At 39.5% G+C, this 24,332-nt stretch overlaps 1 protein-coding gene across 1 annotated transcript in view; it reads left to right on the top strand.

Annotated features, from left to right (window-relative positions):
• fbn2b (fibrillin 2b) overlaps positions 1-24,332 on the top strand; it is an 82,069-nt gene that overhangs the window by 12,459 nt on the left and 45,278 nt on the right. Inside the window, exons 4-9 of the mRNA XM_053635683.1 lie at positions 391-495; positions 5,806-5,901; positions 6,035-6,130; positions 13,642-13,839; positions 18,053-18,178; positions 23,527-23,652. Of these exons, the coding sequence (XP_053491658.1) occupies positions 391-495; positions 5,806-5,901; positions 6,035-6,130; positions 13,642-13,839; positions 18,053-18,178; positions 23,527-23,652 (747 nt within the window). The remainder of the gene's footprint in view (positions 1-390; positions 496-5,805; positions 5,902-6,034; positions 6,131-13,641; positions 13,840-18,052; positions 18,179-23,526; positions 23,653-24,332) is intronic.

The following is a 24,332-nucleotide window of genomic DNA, read 5'->3' on the forward strand; positions in this document are numbered from 1 at the left end:
CTCATTTCGGTATCAGTATCAGTATTGGTATTGCTAAGTATGAAAAAACTCTTACTCAGTCTAAAGACAATGGTATCAATGTCATCAATGGTAAAAAAAAATGGTATCAATATAAAATAATCCATGAATCCAGAGGAGGATGTGTTCTCTTAGCCAAGGCCTGGTTCATCTGAAGGTTTCTTCCTGTTTAACTTTATGATTGTTTTTCTTCACCACTTTCACCATTCCTCACTAAGCCAACGATGTCACCTGATTTGACACAGTTTGTAGTGTGAAAAGCTATAAATATATCATTATTATGTATAATTCCATAACGGCTTCATAAGCCATGGCGTTCGCCTATTATTAACTCCTTCTCGTTTTCTCCACCTTCACCTTTTCTCCTCTCAGCAATTTGCAGGAACTCTTGTGGCGATGGCTTCTGCTCGAGGCCGAACCTGTGCACCTGCTCCAGTGGTCACCTTGCCCCCAGCTGTGGAGCTGCAGCTGCTGCAGGTAAGAAAAGCCATGATGAAATCTATTCAACAAAAATGTTATTAGAAAGCAGCGAAATGTTACAGAAACATCTCTGTCCTTTGAACCTGCACAATACAACTATATGGATTGGAAATACCCTTTGTGCCTTGTCTCGCTTCCCATGGTATGCCAGCACTGCATAGCCTGTGTTTGCATACTGATAATTATAGTGAAATGACACTCATTCACCTGTCACATGTTTAATCCAAACCAATTGTCCAATGATATTTCCTGCTTTCTGTTTTAAAAGAAAAATGGAGCAAAACTGCAACAGTGGCAATTTTCACTCAGACTGCACTTGAATGAATAAACAGGTTTACTAATGGAATTTTATCGTTGGAGTATTTCCACAATCGATTGCTTGGCTCGCCAGGTTTCTCAAGCAATCTCTGGAAATATTTATGTTTCTTGATGCTGTTGTGACCTTTGTAGAAGACCAGACGTAAGAATGATAATACCATGATACCTGCTTTTACACTAACTTGGGCATTTAGATTTGAGCGGTATGTTAGAAAGATGAAAAATGTATTAAAAGAAAAAGCAACAGCGACAATAATAATAATAATCTGATAGCTACAAAACAAACGGATATGATTGCCAATAATTCAGTTGATTCAAATAGATTTTCTAAGCACCCATTCCTGAATACAGTTCATCCTTCTGACGTTGCCAGGGGTTTTCGATAGAGTCTAAAAACAAAAACGGGAAAAACAGGGGAAAAACAGGGGAAATATGGACTAAAGAAAAAGATTGTGTAACATAACAGCAACAGACAATTAAAAAATAAATAAACAAAAGCAAAGAGTAATATTAAAATAAACATCTAACAGGAGTCTAGTATATTGCCAATACATTACTGCATGAATTGTCCTAGTTTTCACATTAATCCCTGCAAATGTGTTATAATTGAACAACATGGCTTCCACCCTCATTGTTCAATATCCTCTAAAATAGAATGATAAAATATTAGCTAAATCTTTTTTCCGTTGTTTTTTGTGTTGTTGCTGCTTTGGGTTTGAAAATATAAAAGAACAATTACTAAAGGTTTGACTCTTTATTCAGAATAGAAATGGCAGGTTTTCCCCAGACCAAACTGCATTTCCTTTATTTGAGACATAAAATGTTACTCTGGTTTAAATGATTTCTTAAGCTGAAACCATGCTAAGTCAACTTAGCACTGCTGCTAGCTAATAGTTAATAATTCCTTATTAACAAGCACATGCATGCAAACATCATGCCAATTATTATTTTCAGAATGATGTATCATTTGGCAATGTATTAGATAACCACTAGTTGTACCTTTTGACCATTATTTTTCCATTACTCTACAGTAACAGTGTCCAGAACAGATAAACTGACACTTAATTTAAGGCTATGGTCTCACAGGTCATAAAATTGTACAGTCAATTGACTCCTCATGGTGAAATCAGCCATGTCATTTCTCTGGAATCTTGAAATGCTGAGATATTATGAAACTGCACACGAATTAGCCCCCACCATAACCTCCAAACACACGCACACTCACACTGATTTTCTTTGGCAACGCTACTGAGATTTGATAGATCAGTAATAACATTATTCATAAAGCCTGAATGGCCGAGCCATTGCAAGAGCGGCTATGTTTATGACTCAACGATGAATCTGTAATTACTCCATAAATAACAAACCACAGTAACGGCCGTTGGCCACTGTTAGTTGGGCTCAAGGAATCACAGCTGCACTCATGATAAAAAAAACTATCCTCCTCTACCTTCGTCTTTGCTATGATTATGCACTAAATGCCCCGGCCGTGCATTCTCAGGCTCATAATCAGTTGTCAACCCAGCCAGTGGTGTGTGAGATGTGTGTGAGACACTTGGAGCTCTTCAGACGTGGCTGTAAAACATATGAAGAGAGAGAGGCTGCTCAGGTTTCATGGGGAGGAAAGACAAAGCTGGAGACTGGGGGTGAACCAAAATTTCAGCCCTGAAAACGTCCAAAAATAACACTGGTGGATTTGTATGTTTTGAAAAGCTAGACAATAATTGAGTGTTTTTCCATTAATGCTTTTAATCAAAAATTTTGTTTCAAAAGCATTAAAAGGAAACAAAATGATTACGGTTAATTACAATTAATTATCTGCTAATTAATACAACTACTACTACTAATAATTGAATAATTATATTTTATTAAGAAATTTTTTAAACATGTCTATACATTTTACATTTATATTTATTCATTTAGCAGATGCTTTTATCCAAAGCGACTCACAAATGTGGAAATACAAGTAAGGCGACATATCAAGCGGAGATATCAGCATCCTGTCAGCAAGTCTAAGTACTGAGGTCATCTTTATCCCTATTTGCTCAATGGGACACAAGAAAAAAAACATACACACAGACACACACACACGTACACACACCCTCCAGCTTAAGTTACAAAAGCGAGCAGTGAAGTGTGCAAGGAGAACGTGACTGATCTCCTTCCAGTTCCACTCTCCATGTGAATTTAGATAAAGCTAAGATTTTTTTTCCAGACGTTTTCTCCCATTGCTTTTCTCTTTGCTGTCTGCAGCCTTGCATCTAAATTCATGGTATTCAAATAAAAATAATTTTTTTTATGTGCTTTTCTGGTTTACATGACAAATCTTGTTCTATAGCATGTCTGCTTGGACAGAACAAAGGGACCATTCTGTTTTTACACACACACACACACACACACAAAAAAAATAGTCAGAGACCGAAGATGATTTCTCCTCATAGGAATTCCATATGCCTCTCACAACGATCTATTGTGTAAACACACACAGCCAAGAACCCGAATTTCTTTTCAGACAACTGCTGGGAGTCAATGCACTTTGAAGTATTACTATGGGAAGTTCTGACATTACCCACCCTCAAAGATGGTCGAGTCCATTCCATAATTATTGGCACCCATTAAGAGAATGGGTAAATGAGTTTATAAAATAAACATAACACACAATGAGTCAAATTTTCCACTCAAACTACTGGAGAAGCTTTAAACTATTTCTGTAACAAAAACCATTCTTGTAAGAAGAATGCCTAATAGTATTCTCTCTCGAAAAACATATTTTACAATATTTTGAATAAATGCAGACAAGGTACAGGAAATCCTACCTGCCTTCCTATGCATTTGATAGGATGTAAAAAAAACATGTATGAACTTCATGTAAGTTGAGCACAAGAAGCAATTTGAGATCTGGCCTAGCTGTAGAAACTGTAGAAGAAAATTATTTATGCACAGATGTGTAAGCTTGACTCTCAGTTCTCTGTCCATTCAAATAGATAGGAGTCTGGTCTGGTTGGACTGAAAATGGCCACTGAGTGGACAAGCTTGCTTTTAAGGATTTTACAATATCCTTGTTGATCTCAGGAGATTAGACTGCTAATTAATGCTGCTGTAGATTTCCCCTGCAGCTATACAGGCTCACTGCTACAACAGCGTCTGTGTGGGCCATTTAATGGAACAATGGCTATGTTCGCATACAAAGATTTCCACAACTCCAAATGACTTCAATGTGATTGCAGATTCCGAATGAACTGTTTATACGTATCCTAAACTGGACATTTTACAAACAGTCTCTGTTTATTTGCACATTATATAGAATCCATTCCATAGTTACATACATGCATAGATCGAGGTTAGGATCAACATTCCCATAACAACATGGTGTCAACTCGTTTAGCTTTTTAATTGCATTGATTGTGTTTGAATGAGTTTTATATGATTACTGTATCAGTAAAACATAATTCAAGTGTGATTATTAAAGGGTCATGAAACCTCCCTCTTTCAACTCAAGTCTTACCTCTCAATGTTTTTCCAAAATGCAGCTTAAATGGGCATGGATGGCTGTGTGAACAAGGGAGGGGGAGTGGGCGTGGCGAGGGGGGGGGGTGAGCCTTCAGAACACTCACAATAAAGATGGATAGTGACAAAAAGATTTCAGTGGCAGCAGTACGCAGGGCTCGGATGAGGTAGAGGACTTCTCTCCTCCTGAATCCCCATGGCTAAATGGAGACACAATAGATAAGAATGCAGGTCCTCTGCCCTATCTGTTTGAATCATTAGACCCTGGCGTGACTATGGAGGAAAACATAAAACAAAACTGGAGGCAGCACGGATAGGAGAAGTGTCGGAATGGTAGCTAGCTAATAGGCTTGAGCTTTTCACGAATAAAAAGGTGAAGGCACGCGTTTTGCATGCGACGGCCTGCGGAGCTTTAAGCGGTTTAATTAGCTCAAAAGGCAAGTAAGGCAAGTAAAACTGTCATGGTTAAAAATTAGACACATACCTCATTTGAAGGGATGGAAAAGTCCTTGGGACTGAGTACTGCATCATTGTGTAGACGCAAACTGCTTTCATGAGCGAATCCGAAGTCCACCTTTCTCCAGTTCTCATAGCTCTCCTGAATAAACACATTTGAACTCTTACACCACTGAAACAACACCTCCGACCCATTTTAATGCCTCTCTCATCTACTACATCTGTCGTAGGAAAGCACAACGTGCCGTCATGAATAATTAAGAGACCGCATTTTCTCATAGGATAAGCAAACGCAGGCTCATTAATAATTATGAGGTACCAACGCATCATTGATGTACTATAATTCACTGCCATGTCACTGCCTGTGATGTGTGACATGACGAGATTTTAAACCCGGAAGACGAAAATAACAGAAAAAAGCTAAAAATTAACCAGTTTTCTCCCACAATTCAAATTAACGGATGCTAAGATCGTCTTTTATGATGTGGGACACATTTAGTGTTTCAGGATGCTTTAAATAAACAGGAAGAATAAGAGCATTTCATATTGGCTCAATATCCAGGAACAAGGATGCTCTGGTTGTTGGAAATTACCTAAAGCACACACAGTATGCAGTATCATAATGCCTTTACTTATTTTCTAATGTTACCTACACTAAGGAGCATTTTTTGTGAATAACCATGCAAACCTTACCATGGTCAGTTCTCATTCTGCGCCTCAAAACATTACTGTGGTTCAGCCTCTCAAATATTTGAAACTTATTGACCGGTTTTCTTATAGGACCATTTTATTGCAGCATGACCCAAATGCACATGCACAGAGTGTACACACAGGCATGGCTATTATTCTTCCATTGGACTGGTTTAATCTCAGTCAGTTTTACTCTATTCAGATATGATATTTTTTTTTATTCTGATTGAGCTATCAGTTGGGATTGCATGTAAACATGGCTTGTTTGAAAATTCTGAAAAATTGGTTTCACTACTCACTAACTTCTACACATTAATCTTTCCTTCTTCCTTGCAGTTCAGTCCTGTAGTGTCCGATGTATGAACGGAGGCGCCTGTAATGAAGATTCCTGCGCATGTCTGAAGGGATATACAGGGACTCACTGCGGACAGCGTGAGTAACATTTCTATCTCAAATTAATACTCAGACCTTTACACACAGACATTCATTATTCATGGGCTATACATCATTCAGGGTTCATGTACATTGAATATTAACTATGAACTAATTGACTTATCATTTATAGCTGTTTGTGAGAATGGGTGTCAGAATGGCGGGCGTTGCATTGGACCAAACAGATGTGCGTGTGTTTATGGATTTACTGGTCCACAATGTGAAAGAGGTAAGCCAATGTTAGAGATAATATTAAAAATGACCCTTTTTGCTTTTCTCCCAGATTTAGTTGTAGCCAGTTCCCACTTGGGTGTAGGTCTCCCCCTCCCAAAACACACACAATAATAATAGCTTAAATAACAGCCTTAAAACAACTTGGACTTGTCAATACCATTTCCTTTCTTTTTTTAAGCCTTGTTTTGCTGGTTGATTTTACAGTAATGTAGTGTGAGAAAAGCACAACCCACGGTATCAGCCCAGGTCCAGAGGCATGTCAGTAGGGCCAACTTATATTTTATTCCTCTAAATTGGTTGACTCACAGGTTAATGGATGGTCATTAATTGTAAGTCGGTTCTGAAAAATGGTTTGAAAACTGAACCTAGTGGTACAGACCGTAGATTTAACAGGGTAGTTTGGACTGAGGTTAAATTGTTGAATGCTGGGTTGATTAGGTAATAAGGGTGAGAATGAAGAATAGCTTGTCATGTGGAGGAAAACACTGCTTCGTTGAAGAATTTCTTGCGTTTCAGCCATGAGAGAAGGAGTGAGAGCTCAAAAACATGAATTTTCAATGGTTTCCTGGAGTTTGTTTACACAGATTGTGCCACACACTAAGCAGCTATTAGCCAGTATTGATGAATGAAGGAATCGTAAACTGATCAGTATTATATGGGGTGGCTATGGCACAGGTGGTACAGCGGGTTGTCCACTAATCATAGGGTTGGCGGTTCAGTTCCTGGCCCACATGTCCACATGCTGAAGTGTCCTGAACCCCAAGTTGCTCCCGATGGCAAGCTAGTGCCTTGCATGGCAGTTCTGCAGCCACTGGTGTGTGGGTGAATGGGTGAATGAGAAACACTGTAAAGCACTTTGTAGAACTGCTAAGGTTAAAAAAAGCACTATATAAGTCCAGATCATTTACAGTAGTGTGCCCATTGGAGTTGTAAATTATAATTTAATTTAATAAGTGTTCCATGTTATACAAGGTCTGAGTAAAATTCAAAACCTTAACATGACTTCACTGACTTGAAGCTCTGTGATTCTATAGAATAAAAAATGGAAAGCTGTGATGATCCAAACTGATCCATATGTCCACTTGTAGTGAAAAGGGCTAAATTAGTTCTAAATATATGTTTAATATTATGTACTGAATAATAAGTTACTCCCCAATTACTAAACAAACAATGACTAATGTATGAAACGAATGGGCCAATGAGTCATGGCTGTTTGTGCTGCCTCTCAAACCTCGCCAGTGACGCATTACTCACAGAGTGTGTTTATCAAGACAGATTTTTACCCACCAGCAGAACAGAAACATCATCCAGAGTAATTATTTAACCAGATGTTAATATTGCTGATTACATTAGAACTTTTTGGGAGGACACACTTTAGTACACTGCACTCTAATACGAATAAAGTTTTATACTACATAGCAGTTATTTCTGGTCAGGATTTTGGTATTTGCAGTAAAGATGTGCAGTAAATCAGTAATTGAGAGTGCATAGAGGCTATCACCCATGAGGAAAATGGAGCTATCACACTCTGCTACAGTGATGTAGGAATATAATAAATACACACAGTGTTCCTTAGAAAATTAGCCAAAGAATCATGACTGAGAATCATGATATCAATTCTAAGCCAATAGATTCCTATTTCATTTAGAACCATGCAGCACTACCTTGAATCACAAAGAGGTTTATGGTGCGATTGCCTATTGTCTGCAGATCAGCTGACACCTGATTCTCCTATTCTCACTTGAATTATGCTGCCATTTGTTGGAACAGACAACAAACTGTGCACTTTCATCTATTACTCCTTGCCATTTACTACTCCGTCCCCTTACTTGATGGACAGCCTACACGTACTGCTCTGAAAAACCAAGAATATTCCAGAACATTAATTCTTGGAACTGCTCTGAAGCATGTCGGTCGAGGTCAAAACCAGTCTTAGGGCCCAGGGAATTGTGGGAATAGGTTTTGCAGCCTTTACGTACTGGGTAACACAATGCATGACCCATTCTTTCACACCTCACTCTTTTTCTTCTTCCACTTTATCCTAATCACTGTCTCTGTCTCTTGTGTTGTCACTTCCCCCAGCAGCCTCTGCAACCATGGGCTTGTTTTCTTGGAAAACACTTTGGGGGGAGGCAGACGGAGCATCTGGAAATAAATAAAGCAAAGGCCAGAATGAGAGCGGTGCTCATTTCTTTTTGGACATTTGACAAGAAGTAGAGTAGGCAGTTGCAGCAAGAGAGAGAGAGAGAGAGAGGAAGCAAAAAATGAAGTTGCCAGCTGTGTACACAAAGCAAAGCCTGGGCAAGCCAGCACAAACAGTCTGGGATTGGTGGTCACTGGAGTCCCCTACCACCTAAGCCAATGCTCTCTCTATTTCTCAGTCCCATACTCTCTCAAACTCACTCCTTGGTTATGGCACCCTGCAGAGAACCACTAGCCTCCGGACTGAATCTTGAACCCCACAGAGCTCATACTTAGCTCTTGCCTCATGTCTGGAGGGAGCGGTTGATGCTCATCCATCAGCACTGACTGTTTACACAAAAAGTCCGGATATTTAAGTCTCAACCTTGTAAAACACATTGCTTATTTAATGAGGATTTGAGGATTTTCATTAGACTATGCCCTGTGGTAATATGACTTAAATTATAGACTACATTTGTGTTCAACATGCTGCTTATAGATTGAAACGTCATCTCATAACTGAGCTTTCCATTTTGCTTTATTGGTTTCTTCATGCGTGACACTTTCACATGAATGGGGGACTATTCTTCTTGATGTAGGCAACTTCCCAAAAAGTGAAACCCTTCCATTAGAAAGACTTAGGGGGCTTGCCTATGTGTCCACTGTTCTGATCTGGTAACTTGGCTGTGGTCCACCTCATACAGCATGAGTAAAGCACACATTTGAAGGTTAGCAGGTTCATGGTGATTATGTCACTACTGAGGCGATGGATAGCGAGGGAAGGCTTCTGTTCAGTCCCACATGCTCTTGTACATTTATTTACATTTACATTTATTCATTTAGAAGACGCTTTTATCCAAAGTGACCTGCAAATGAGAAATGTATATCCCTTGAGTAAAAATTAAATGAAGGTAAAACACATTCTTGAAGACGTTCACACAATTGAGCATTATTTGACTAAATTATTAAGTTGTATTAATGTGCATTAAAGTTTCAGTAAGGCTACTGTGGAGCCATGGATGATAGAAAGTCTAGAAAGAATCTAAGTGAGTATTTCTGATGTACATACACTACCAGTCAAATATTTGTATGTTGACACTTGACTGAAATGTTTCTCATGATCTTAAAAATCTTTTGATCTGAAGGTGTATGATTAAATCGGTGTTGTAGACAAAAATATAATTGTGCCAACATATTAATTTCTTACTAACAGTTTATTTACAAAAATATATTTTTTTAAATTGATGACTTGGAGCGAAATATTCCGAAAAGCAGCCAATAAGTGTCCAGCATAGGTGGGAACTCCTTTAATACTGTTTAAAAGCATCTCAGGGGGATTCCTGAAGAAATTGAGTAATGAGAAAATGCCAAGAATAAATTTCTGGAAATTCTAGGCAAAAACGGTGTCTACTTTAAAGATGGTAAAATACTAAATTATTTTTTATTTATTTTGGATTTTTTATCACAACATAATTCCCATGGTTCCATTTGTGTTATTCCAGAGTCTAAAATGTGAATAAAGAGTGTGTGTCTAAACTTTTGACCGGTAGTGTATATGAAGCTCATACTTGCAGCTTAATAGCTGGAATTTACTTGAAAAGACTGGCCATCTGCAGAAGAATTCCTGAGAGATCAGCTGGCTCTGTTATGCAGTTGGTGTTCTGAAAAAAAAGTGCAATGGGTTAAGGTTAAGAACAGTGTCATGAGCTCTGGGTTAATTAATTTTCCTCATGGATGCGTGTTTGCTTTGCATTACCACTGTCAGTGGTCTCCAGTGATGAATACTGCCTGTTCATTCAGCAGTTGGGTACTTATTTGCTTGCAGCAAACATAATCACTCACTGCTGGAAATGGTTATTTGGAACAGAGAGGAATTTCATGGACCCCCTGCAGGACTCTTAATTGTCAACTTGTGGCTTTCCAAATCTGAAAATATCCATAATGACCAGCTAACCACTGGAATGCAGAAGTGTGAGCTGAAGTTAAAACAGAAGCTTGTGGAGAAAAATGCTGCTTTTGGTCATTAAACTTTGGAGTTCTGGAGTAGAGGAGATTCAGTGATTGTCCTGTTTAGATGTCCTGTAAATCACTTGGCTGTAAAACCATATGCTGACCTGTCCAGGAAAAGTTACAATCCTGACGGGAAGGATTGAGCCTCTAATATTTCCCTTCTTCTCATGAGGGGCCTCTCTTTTCAAGCCTGTGTGAAAGGATCCATTCTTCTCCCATATGGAGTTAACATTCTGGTCCCCAAGTACACTAGAATTCAGCTAGACTTTTTTGTGTACATTAGCATTCCAGTAACCATGTATTCCAGTACTATATCATATTAGGTCAGTACTGAAAGCTGGATAGGTCAGTTCCTTTTACATGCTGTCCTTGGGAAAGTTAACCCGAAGTTGCTCCTGAGGTGTTGCACTATTGATGACACTCCTATCCTTCTGTCTCTAAGCCCCACTACATAAGTGCCCCTGGAAAAGAGCAAGAAAATTTAAGTCTGTTTTATGACTCCCAATCAACATGACTTTAAATGGCAGAAAGTGATTTCAGAGTATGGGAGATGAGGCACTTCAGATCGGTCACAGTCTGAAACAAAAAGGTCCAAATGTGCTGCCCACCTCTGCAATGATTGGCCAGTAGTAACATATGAAAGAATTTTACTAATCATCTGCTACTTTTTGTTTCTAATGCATCATCTCATTTGATGGCCAGCCAACATTCACTTACTGTAAAAAAACAAAACAAAACAAAAACATGAGCAGGCTTTCCGATTTTCATTTTGGGTGGTCCTTGGAATGATTCTAATGAAGCATTCTGACAAATAAGCCATTAGTGGCCCACTGTGGATAAATAAAAATGTTCTCATCTTAATTCAGATTTTTTACTAGTCAGCACTAGGTTGCATCAAACTGGAGAAACTTCTCAGTCATAAACTACATAGCATGTTTTTTTGGCAGAAGTTAAGACTCCCTTAGTATTAATTGCAGAGCTAGACTGGGCCCCAAGGCTTAAGCGTTCCAGACCAGATTAGACATCATTCCTTTGCTGTGATTATTTCTCATTTATCTGCACTCTTTCATGACAGCTTATCACATTTGGCCCATTAACATTGTAAATGATAAAGGTAGGCCAAGACCCTTTAGGGTATAATGAACTGAAATTCCCAGAATCAGATCACACTGTACACTGATACCCTTGTCTTGGCCTCTTTACCAATGTAAATTCCATACAATAGTTCAAGAGCTTCAAACTATTTTTTGTTTTTGTCTTGTTTTTTTTGTCCTTTCAAGCTCTGTCATATGATACAATAAAGCTTTTTCTGAATCGTGGACTCCCTGCCAGAATCATCTGGCAAAGAGTCAGTGTAGTGACTAAAAAGTTTGCAAAAATGGGATGGGGGTGTAAGTGAATGGTTTTGATCAACCACGCTGCTTGAACTGTAATCAGTCAAAATTGCTTCCGAATGTTGTCTGCGTCACCCTCGTGTAGATCCCCTTTGCGAATCTGTCTGGGTTTTGGGGTGTTTCTGGGAATTTGATCCATACATTCATTCATTGCCAAGGTGACTTTTCAGCTTGGCTGATCGGTTTTCACTTCTCGGCTTAGTGTTGCAGTCCGGTCTGTTAAAACAAGCTGCTGGGCTTCAGTCTGGCCTCACAGTGCTTTGCTGAGTTATTATTCAGTTATTCTTAAACACACACACACAGACAGAACCACACTGAACTTGCCCAGATTTTGGCTTTGTCCATAAATCTCTAGCTTTACTTTTCCAGCAGATGAAAGGAACCGATGACTGTCAGACTAGAGCAGGTCCTGTCCTACACTCACTGCTTGCATACTCTTAACCAGGTTCTTTCAGTGTAAACCTTTACGAAAGGTTTTTCCACCAAAGTATGTGGTCCAATTTCCCCAATCATCTTTTCTGTAAATAATTCTAGTTACCCTTTACCAAGAGCCTTAAACCTGAGCAAGGGATCATATTTTGATGCAATCATGCTAGCCCAAAGACTTTGCTCCTGATTTAATGTTAATGTATGCTCTGAACATGACTGATTGTAGCCATAACCAGTAGGACAGCTGCAATATAGAGTGAGAGAGGAACTGATGAATTGGGAGTAGGATATGGATGGATGCATCTTGGCTGGAGTTTGGTGCTCCATAGTTACAACCAGGCATTATTAATTGGATCCAGATGTGAATAGGATGCACCCAGCAGGTCGCCCCAGCTTGAGGAGAACTCACATTCCTGGACTCAAATTATCTAGGAAGGATTGTTAGATCATGGGTGCACACAAGAGAGGACATGAAGGGAGATGAGATGAGAGGGGACAAGAAGGGGTATAGGGACAGGGGAGTGGTTTTAGGCAGGTTCCTCCTCTTATAGCACTTCTCTTTCTAATGGTTTCTTCCTGACCTACTTTCTCTTTCCTCTGTGGAATGAAAGTGATTTCCCTTTCATTACATATGAAGTTCCAGCCTTCTCTATAATGATGATCATGACCACTGGAAAATGTGTCAAACCCTTCTATCTATGTGTCTATAGATTATTCATTAAATCATTCTTGTATTACTGATTTCTATAACAGAATTTCGTCTCAGTGGGAGAAAAAAACTTTTTTCCTATGCACCCAGGAGTCTTTCAGATGTTTATTTTGTGCATCTAAACCATATTACTAATTTGAAATAGTTCCAACGTAGCCTTAACTTAAATCTTACACCTACCTCCTAGTAGGTGCAGCATAAAAATAGAGTCATTCCCTAAACTGTTGCCACAATGTTTTAAGCACACAATTATATAGCATGTCTTTGTATGCTGTAACACTTCAATTTCTCCTCACTGGAATTAACGGGACCAAAACTGTTCCAGAATGACAATGTCCCTCTACACAAAGCGAGATCCATAAAGACATGGTTTGCCAAGACTGGAGTGGAAGAACTCAAGTGGCCTGCACAGAGCCCTGACCTCAACCCCATTGAACACCTCTGGGATGAACTAGAATGCCGACTGTGCCTCCTTGCTCAACATTATTGCCCAACCTCACTAATGCTCTTGTGGCTGAATGTTGAAATCCCCACAGCCACGTTCCAAAATCTAGTGGAAAGCCCTCCCAGAAGAGTGGAGGTTATTATATAGCAAATGGGGGCTAAATCTTGAATGGGATGTTCAACAAGCACATATGGGTGTAATGGCCATGTGACAGGTGACATTTGCTTCTGTAGCTTCCCGCTGGACCTACAAATCTAATGCTGCAAACAAGCAAAGCAGGTTTGTCTCTGGTATTTAAAGCATAAACTCTTCTCCTACCCTTCTCTTCTCTTTTTCAGACTACAGGACCGGCCCGTGCTTCACACAGGTCAGCAACCAGATGTGCCAGGGTCAGCTGAGTGGTATTGTGTGCACCAAGACGCTGTGCTGCGCCACCATTGGCAGAGCTTGGGGTCATCCGTGCGAGATGTGCCCTGCCCAGCCACACCCCTGCCGCCGAGGGTTCATCCCCAACATCCGCAGTGGTGCCTGCCAAGGTTAGAGGTCAAATGTTTATAACCATGGTGCATTATATCTAATTATTCACCTAAACGAGTTTTAACAGTGCACTACTTTTAATTTCCTGGATGAACGATATATGCCCAATGTATAAATGATGTACCCTAGAGCAGGGGTATTTAACTAACATGTTACTAACAGTTACTAACAGTGACATTTTAATGCTTAACCATTTATGATTAGTTCATGGCTATAAATAAGACATCGGTTTGAAATGGTTATGTTTTGTTTCATAGTGGTGCATTACCGCTTTTGGCTAGTGCCATGGACTTTGCTATTAAGACAAGAGAGGGTAAATCTAAGTCTGTGAAAACTCTTTCCTTTCTTGATGGGTTGCCTTCAGCTAAATAATTTATATAAATGCATGTTTTGGCCTCAAAATGCCACAACAGGCCATGACAGAGGATCTGCCACAGAAGTTAAGCTGGTTCGTGTTTAGAAAACTGGAGTCTCTGAACTGCTACAGTATTTTTCAAAATACTTTGATGTGGCTACCAGTTGAAGACCCCAGGCCTAGAGGTTCCAATTTAGTACCTTTTTTCAAAAAGTACATTTATTACAATTATTTAACCCAACAAAAATAGGCTATTTTCACACTGTACATTAAATCTGCCAAGTCCCAACCACCAGACAGCTCTCCTCATGACACGACAGCTACCAACATCTACAAACATGTGCTTCCTCCAAGACATGTGAAGCCAGCTACTGCATCTTTTTGAACTTCTACTCATGCTATGTCACAGGGCAGCGTAACACACTCAGAGAAGAGTGCTATCCTCACTCTTTCATAAACACAAGCTCACAGATGACCATGATTAGCTAGTGTTGCACTGATTGACAGGGGAGAGAGTAATCCCATACCTCACACTCAGGAAATACGGCCAGTTTTTCTCCCTTGGCTCCCAGCCACAGATTGCTGTGGTATTGTCAGGGTTCATATTCACAATCTCCTGTTTGTAAAAACAAGTAGATGTACATGTGCACCACGGTATGCAGTCATGGCTGCCATAGGTCTAGTACTCTTTAGGTTTGTCAGTCTAGTCAAATGAAAGTGCCTCTGTCTGCAGTCTTAACTTTTTTTTTTACTACAATATTATTGTTCTAGCCAACTTTAGTTATCATTGAGGAAGCCAAAAACAGTCCTACAGATGACCTTAGTCAGTAGGTTAAAATATGAAAATAGCTGCTGAAATGCAGTGGAGTTTGCAGTCAGCTATTATTTAATTCATATGTTTTCACAATAGCAGTTGAATGTGACACACAATTGTGATCTATGCAGCCAATTTTTGAGCTGAATGAAATTTATTCACCCAAGAGACAGCTGCGTAAAGCCTTATTCGGAATCTATCACCTGCTGTTTCAGCTGACAGAAATTACTGCAACAACAGACCATTTTTTGTGGTCTGACAGCAGATGTATCACCACATGAGTGTGTTCTCATGAATGTGATTATGCAACGTATGTGACAGCTGCATTCTTCGAAGCAACCAATGACAAACCATATGCCACACTATAACCCAGCCTGGAAGCTGAAAAATCTAAAAGTCAGAGACAGAGATTGAGGCTCAGAGATGGGAATGCGAACAGAGCTTCACCTCTGTTCCATCAACATTCCAGAGCAAATAACACCGTATTTTCCTCCTCAGCAGCATCTCAAAAGTCTCAATAAGACGTCCTCCAAGTCGACAGAGCAGTGGTGCACTAGGCCTCAAGTCTTCAGTGGTGCAAAGGGGTAAAACAGAATTTGGAACACTCTGATCCTTTCTTGCCAATATCTTATGCGTTTTTGGGTAAGAGGCCACTTTTGACTGTGATTGAATCTGCACTGACATTTGAATCACAAAATGGGGAATAGGACACACCATGAAGACTACAAGTATGGCATGGGAACAGCATATTCTGGCCAATGTGTCAGAAAGAGACTGAACTAATGACCAGTCAGACTGTGTAATTACGCAGTTTAATATGACACTTCTGTCACAAAGCCTGAGCAGCTCCAGTCTGAAGCTGGTTTCTGCATCAGATAGTTGTCTCCAGACGATCTCCACAAACCCTAAGGCTATGGGTTTTGTAATTCCATGATAGTGATGCATCTTTAAAAGTGGACATGTTGGAATGTTGTCCTGAGGCCATAACATAAATGACATAATGAAAATGACAACAGCCCACTTTTGCAAATTTGGGGGATTTCAATGGAATGAACTGATCAAACAAAAAGATAATCTGCCTATTCCTTTAGCTCAAAGAGGGCCTCACCTTGCCTCTGAGCTTATTTCCACGTCACTGCTTTAGCCGGTCTTTTCCAGTTTCCAGACTGCGCACAGACTTCATAAAAATACTCTGAGACTCCGTGAGGTCCTGCTCAATGACTTGGTGGGGGAAAAAAACCCTTTAAAGTCAGTGAAATTCCACTGGCTTCTTTTTAACTCAAATACCCCAACACCTCAATATCAGATATGGAGACAGCTCTTAAGCCTGGCTTGAATACAAAGCACACACACACACACACACACACACACACACACACACACACACACACACACATTTGCGCTCAGAGCTGGAAGATCACGCTCGGAGCATCAGGCTTTGCCCAGGAACTTTGTGTTGGGCACTGAGTACTCTTTAATGAAAAGAACTATTTTGGCTCTGAAGACAGATGAGTGATGCGTTTGACTGAAACCAGACTATAGTACTTTTCTGAAGTAGAGCCATGTGTAAAGCTATAGGACGGAGAAAAGGAGCAGAAAGACGGACAATGAAACTTTGCTCACTTTGTGTTTTCTGTGTCAGTCAAACACAAAGTAAAATCTAAAAGTAAAATTGCAGTAAAAACGTCTTAACTTTAGTAATTTACCAAAGTTACCACCCGTACAGCTTATCAGAAAGAGTGTTTCCTTTTGTTCGTCAGTTACAATGTCCTCTCAGCAGTTTCATCAGTTTCATCAGATCTCATTGTCATGTATTTAAAGATGTATTTATTTGCACCTAAAATAGGCCAACTGACAGAAACATTGCATAAAGGAAAATAATAGGAAAGTGAAAAAAAGCTTAGGAGTGATTGGTTTTACAGTGGTTTCCCATCTCGTAACACCTGTTTGCAGTGTCCAAATCAGAGCAAATGTGATCCGTTTAGTTTGTTTGCTATTTGGTTTTGTTTCACAGTGAACAAAACAACGCTGGCTGAGGGGTATGTGAAAACGTACTTGTAAAACTCTCATTCAGTGGTCAGAAATATGCACGCAGAAAAATAGGTAAAGAAATCTTTGCCAAGTGTGCATAAAAATTGCTAGAACACAGAACTGGCATTAAATGAATGATTAAATAATTATAGAAATAGCTTGTTTAAAAACGTTTTGTGTATCGCATCCTGTGTTTATTTTCTCTTTTTGTTCATCCGTCCAGAACACATGGCATTCCTGCAGCTCTTCGGCTCTGTGCTTTGACACAGTTTGCATCTCATGGCTCACAGTGGCAGGCCATACTTAGAAAAAAAAAAACCCCGTATTTCTGGTTCACTTACTACAGTTGAGTCAATTCAGAAATTTGGATTTGGAAAACAATTAGCCACAGAGGCTACAGAAAGCTATAGAGTTTGTACTGCAGAGGACAAAGTAAAAGACGTTTATCATAATAAAGATAAACATAATCAGCATCTACAGTACAAACCCCCAGAAATGTATGAGAGAGTGAAGGAGTGTTCCCCATGGATCAGGCCACCACTTGGCTTCAATGGCCAGCTCGTTTCGTTGAGGGGAAAGAGATGCCGGCTCAACGATGAGAGCGTTTCCTTTTGGAACAAGTGCTCTACTCTTATGAGACTGCGTTGACGCCAGGAATTCCAGCCTCTCTTTTTCTTTCTTCAATCCGTTCTTGGGTCATCAGGTTTAAAAAAAAAAAGAAATCACCTCTTGTTTGAAACAAGGAAATCTTTTTTTGGCTACGACGGGTTCTCAGGGCTAACAGAATGCTTACAGGAACGAATTAAACTATGAGTCAGAGCCTATTAGTAAATTCGCAGCTATAGACTGACTGAGTGGAAGGTTGTTAAATGTTACTCAGGCCACACAATGTAGAAAACCTAACATTTTACACATAACACACGATGATGTTAATCATTTATTTTGTGTAAGCCAAACCTGTGTCAAGAATACACAACATACTAAGTTTCTTTCTTTCATCCTGTCCCTCTAGATGTGGACGAATGCCAGGCCATCCCCGGTCTCTGTGCAGGAGGGAACTGTATTAACACTGTAGGTTCATACGAGTGTAAATGTCCTGCAGGCCATCGGCAGAGTGAGACCAACCAGAAGTGTGAAGGTAAATGACTCAGAAATAAATCATATATACTAGACCTATTTTTTGGTTACAAAAAGTTGTTTAACTGATTAAAACTTTTCGGTCGGATGTCCACTCTGTCAGTTGTTGTCAGTTCATTTCATTAAACTTTTAATGATTTATTGAATTGGAAACATTGTGAATCATTGAGAACATTGCAGATATGTAATTTATGTAACATTATGGCTTAACCTCTAGAACCAGTCATATACATTAATGAATGTTATGATCACATTCTCTATTAATTAGAACAGATCGAAAAATCTGTTTAAGGGGGCTCCTGAATGGTTGTTTGGATAGTTAAGAGTTCTTAACATCTTAAAGATGTTCTACTTGGAACCCTTTTCTAAACATTTGTTGTCGGTTTCTACATAAAATCCTTAGGTATTCCTGCAAATGGTTTTAGATTTAACTGTATTGTGCTCTTGTACTTCCACTGTGGTCTCACCATCAACACTCCACCGGTGTGGTGTTTTCAGACATAACACCAGGAACGCCAGAAACATTTTTCCGCAAAATGTTGGCAGATCCTTTCACATCTGCAGTGTCATGTATATCAGAGAAGAAACTCTGAACTACAGTTCCCAACAGCCACTGCACCTCATTGCATCACAATCACATGACCCCCTGCACATGAATCACGTTCTTGTTAATGAGCACTTATGTGTATATAGCCACAGTTGGTCTTACGTTTGTCTTCCATGTGACTGTGATGCAGTGAGGTGCAGTGGCCACTGGGAACTGTAGTTCAGAGTTCCTTCTCTGCTATACATGACATGCAGTCTGTTGCTGCATCATACCGAGTAGGAAAATGACATTGAGCTGATTAAGCAATGGGATTTTGCAGTGAGAATTCACATTAAGAGAAGCGTTTTGCTGAGGTGGAGGTGTGGAGCTGTTAAAGTTTTATGGCCCATGGCAGAAGTGGCTTTACTCCCAGAATCTAATTATCATGTAACTTGGCTTCTATTACGAGAGATTCTTCTAAAAGATAAGACTTGGTGTTACATGAGAAGATGAAAAGTAAAGTGATTATAATTATCTTTGGTGCATGGTTCTAAGAAACGGAAATAATTAAGTTGTTTGCTTATCGTCAACCTTCACCAAAGCACACCATGCTGTTCAAATGCACTTGTTATCATGATCAGATAGCTAGCAAAATGCTGGTCTGTTTCTCGGGCTTGTGTGTCTTTTCATTAGCCAACATGTTTAAGGCTTTAGGCCTTTTCTTCACTCTGCGTCTGTTTCTGCTCTGGGGTATGTTACTTTGCATTGACTTGATTAGGTGGAATTTAAACAATGAGAAGTGAAAACACGCAGGCAACTGGATTCAAGAGGGGGTAAAAGCTGTAAGGTCTAAACACAGCCTTTAGGGGTATAGTGAGAGAGAGAGAGAGAGAGTGAGAGAGAGCGAGAGAGAGACATGTAGAAGGTTTAAGAATAGGCTTGTCTAATATAACAATGTAATCTCTCATGTAATTTCTCTTTTCCTCTTCAAGGGTTAAAAATAATAATATATAATGAACGTATATTTAATTTTGAACCTTTTTTAGCTTTGTATTTTTATTAGCTTGATATCATGCACATTATTCTGAGTACACTATAAAAATGCACATCCTGTCAAATCAGAAGTTATTATGTAGCATAGCAAATATATTTGATTAACTCCTTAAACCAGAAATAGTAAAAATATTAGTTTTCCTGTCTAAGACTCAGCCTCTTTAATATAATGCTTATACTGTTTCTATAGTAATGACTAAATATGGTGAAGTTTTCTGTCAGGAGTTTATTTAACATTTCGACCCCCAAGTATATAACAAGTATTAATATTTAATAATAGTTTCATATAAAATTGTAATATAATAATAATAATTTTTTTAAAAAAGTATCTACAGAGGAAAAGCTGCAACTTTAAGCTTTCAGACATGGGAAATCTTCAGGACAGAGGGCTTTTCAGGTTCTTTCTTTTTTTTCTTATTAACTTCAAGAAAGAGAAAGTGAAGCTGGTGAAGGAAAGACTGTTTATAGCTGCTATAACATATGTGATTACAGGAACTAACTTGTTTTGTGGCTCCTCTGCAACATTAAAAGTAATTAATAACGGATAAAAAGTATGATGTCGCTTTTTAATGAATGTTTTTTTTTTACATGGTCAAATTACTGTGATATAAGAGATATAAAACACTTCAGCACATGCTGTTATTGAAAAATAATCAACTTCATGGTGGTAACAGTAACTCCACTTCATCATGCTATCCTGTGTTTTATTCTTTACCTAATTTAATGTTAATCAATATTGCACAAGCCTAATGGAGAGCAGACATAAAGACATACAGAAAAAAAGATCTGTATTAGTGTTAAATATGCATATACAAGTTTAGTGAAATACATGTCATTCTAAACCCAGAGTGTCCTCAGAGATCCCCACATTCTCAGTGTCATTAAATTAACCTCTGTGTGCTGCTGTCTGATGAGCGGCGGGACAAGAATCCAACTTATTGTCTGACTCAGCCATTTTCAGTTGGCAGTTTTATCAAGGTCATGCAGAAAGCGTAGAACCTGACAGAAAGCGAGTGAGAGACATTAACACACACTCCATGCAGAAAAACATAATTTACACAAATGTACTGTAGTGGAGCCATGTAGACATAGAAAGAGGGTTGGGATGGGAGACCAAAAGACTTTTGGGCTGCTGTGTCTTGCTGGGAAAAAAACATGTTTAGGTTGTGAGAACTCAGCTGGTGTCACAGAGGAGCTGCTTACGTGGAGCAGCTGAGCTAATTACAAGACAGCGCCGAACTGAGATGTGTACCCTCAGGCGCCGTCGGGTTCCACCTCTTACTCCATTTGCTGCTTAAACGGGCAATTTCTTAGAAAGGAAGTCATACTCTACTGCAGCTACAAAGCTATATTTCTCAGACACTAATGAGTGTGCTGCATACCACCACACCAAAAATGGAGATAGCTGTAATTGAAGTATGCAACAAGGAGTGAAAGGCAGAAAGACAGAGATATTGTTCACTTCAGCATTGGTCTTCAATCGTATTTTTCCCCCTTGTTTCGCTCTCTCATTCTCTTCATGTAAATACAGGGTGCTGGCAACGGGCCATCTTAGTACTTGAACAAAGAATCGTTTACATCTGGAATGGCGTGGCCACAAAGGGTGCTCGCAAATGGTAGTTTACAAGGACCCGAGCCAGCAAACAGACAGACATGCTCACATGCTGTATGTATTAGGAATAATACACCTCTGGGCATTCTGTTATAGGAAAACAATCCACAATGGGATGGTGTGATGCCACCCTGAATGGACTATTTTCCTATAACAGTACATCCTGAAGTGTTTTATTTCTCTTTCTTTGCTAAACTGAACTTTGCTGAACTTTTTCTATCCACTTACAGTTATATTTAAAAATAATATTTTTCTCTCTTGATGTTTAAAAGCTTGTTATTTTACTGAGAAACTGGAAAGCACAAACTCCTCTGTCCTGACGTTCCCATGGCAGAAAACCTACTGACTGTTACAAAGTGCGACATTGGAGACTACTTAAAAAAAAAGTCAAACAAAAGTCCACTATATCAGCAATTATCCGTTTATTTTGTTAAATTACATGTTTTTAAATATCTGTTTATTATTAGTCTTAGATTATGTGTAGCAGCCCCTATACAAGTCCCTGTGAATGAACTGTTACTATAGAAACAGTACCGTATTAGAACGGGTGTATTAATTAGAAAATTAATTAACAACTCCTGTTTAGCCAGATTTTTAATCAGACATGTAGACATACATACTCAGAAAGTACACCCGGATAATACACACTGCAGTTGGAGTTTGTTCAGGTGGCAGTCATTTCCCTTAGCATACACCCTCTCGTCTGGCCAGTGTAAAGTCTGGACCCATTCACAGGACGTCTGATTTATTTAGCTGGACTCTTATCATGCCTGTTAAACTACCACTAATGGAGTGACCCATAGTTCCATAGCCTGCTACTTACACACAGATACTTTTTACAGTACTACGACATCCACACACATACTGTGGATGGACAGGATCAATCATTACTCAAACTACTGTACAACCATATACATAAAAACAAGCGCCGGATTAGGGATATATTTATTCCATGTGTTGCTGTTTGTTGCTTTAGATTCACATCATGCATAAACACACACACACACACACACACACAGATTCCCATCTACATAAAATGTGGTGCCAAGTGGCAGTTGTTTTCTGCTGATGTTGGTCTTGTAGGCTTGGCAGTATGCTGCCATGCTGGAGTGGGGAAAACCCATGTCCACACCTGCAGCTCTTAAACCGTCTCCTGGTTTACATCATCTAATGCACTCAGAGCTATGAGGCTTACAAATTTCCTGGAAGTGAATGTCAGAGGTTCAGAAAAGTATAAAAGCCTCCGTGAACCATCTTCTAGTGCCACCGAAGTCCAGTTGGCTGGCTTTCTCTTTTTTTTTTTACAAACAAGCTATGACAGCTGTGTATGCGGGCGTTAGGATGACATTCTGTTGGAATACACTTCTATTTCTTTAGCCATCACTCTTATTTAAGGGCCAAGATACACCAAATTCATCAGTGCTCATTGAATGCCTATGTCTGAGCATTGCCTGTGTATTTCGCAGGGTACCATTTTTTAAAAATTATGAATACAGACTGGCACCCATTCTGGTGTGGAGGGTAATATCCTGGCTAGAAGATGCAGAGTATGTATTCAAATCCGACATCAGCTGTCGTTTTTGTAGTTTATTAAGTACAACTTTTCACAGGAGATGTTTTCTAGAAGGACCTGAATATTAGAGCCAGGTGTGTAGGAAGAATTCTCTCCAGGATGGTAGATTGTCAGGACCAGAGTTAGGCACCCCTGATGTAGATGATAGTGGTGGTAGAAGGCAAATCAGTGGCCAAGTGAGAGGCCCAAACTTTAATTTCCCCCAACCACACACTGCTGCCAGAACCTAACCTTGATGAGACCAGAGCTTACACCTGGAACACCTTCAATGCAAAATGAAACTAAGGCATAAGCATTAGATATGATAGGCTGTATATTAGCAGTTTCAGGCCTAGATCCCAAATGCAATTAAAACTCTAAATGTGGCGGCTTACACAATATACTTTGTCAATACCATAACCAAAACTAACATATCTAAACCGAATTTGGTCCAGAATGATCTGTTATCTGTGAAGAGACTAATAGAAAGTTAAACAAATTTTATTTAAAAAAAAAAAAAAAAAAAATCTCTGGTGTGTCTCTGGTTATGCTGCCAGGGTTCCATATGACCAGCTGTACTATTGTTATTTTATTTGACGTTTCCAGATGTGGATGAATGCTCCACCACCCCTGGTGTTTGTGACGGTGGAGAATGCACCAACACTGCTGGCAGCTACGTCTGCACCTGTCCTCGTGGCTTTGTCACCAGTGCAGATGGGTCTAGATGTATAGGTAAGACTTCACACACTCTCCCTGACCTGTAATCCTGGCTACATCATCAGCCAAAAATGGTCCAAATGAGTAGTTAAGACAACAAACAGTTACACATATTCTCTTTCTGACCTAATGAGACTACGTTACCAGCACAGGTGAGTCCAAATATGTATGTCGGTCTTCACACACACATACACACACACACACACACACACACACAATACACAATACACACCTGTCTGACATCTGGCACCATTCTTCTTCTGCCTATATGAGTCATTTGGCCTTTTGGCTTGTGGTCATCCGCTGCAAGCTCAGGCACGTGGAGTGTGTGTATGTGTGACTCAGTTCCACATCTGTTGCGAAGCACAAATAGGTGTTAATGGATATAGGCATCTCCTAAAGCCTCTTTCATTCCTGAGCAAACCCTCTGAACTCTTTCTCAAAGATCTGTCTGCCTGAACACAGGAAGTGGGTGATTATTGTAATGGAGAAGTCGTATTCGCCTGTACTCATTCGTCATCTACCATCTGTGAGGAAAGTCTTTTTTGTGCCTTAGTTGTATAATCACAAAAAGTCACATGAGGTGGTGTGGGTGTAGGTTTGATTTTGACATTGGTGGGGACATAAAATCAGTCCACAGAGACAAAAACGTGCCTATTCAAAGTTTTCATTTCAAACGCACATGGATGAACCAT

The sequence above is a fragment of the Ictalurus furcatus genome, chromosome 10 (genome assembly GCF_023375685.1).
Source record: "Ictalurus furcatus strain D&B chromosome 10, Billie_1.0, whole genome shotgun sequence".
NCBI lineage: Eukaryota > Metazoa > Chordata > Actinopteri > Siluriformes > Ictaluridae > Ictalurus > Ictalurus furcatus.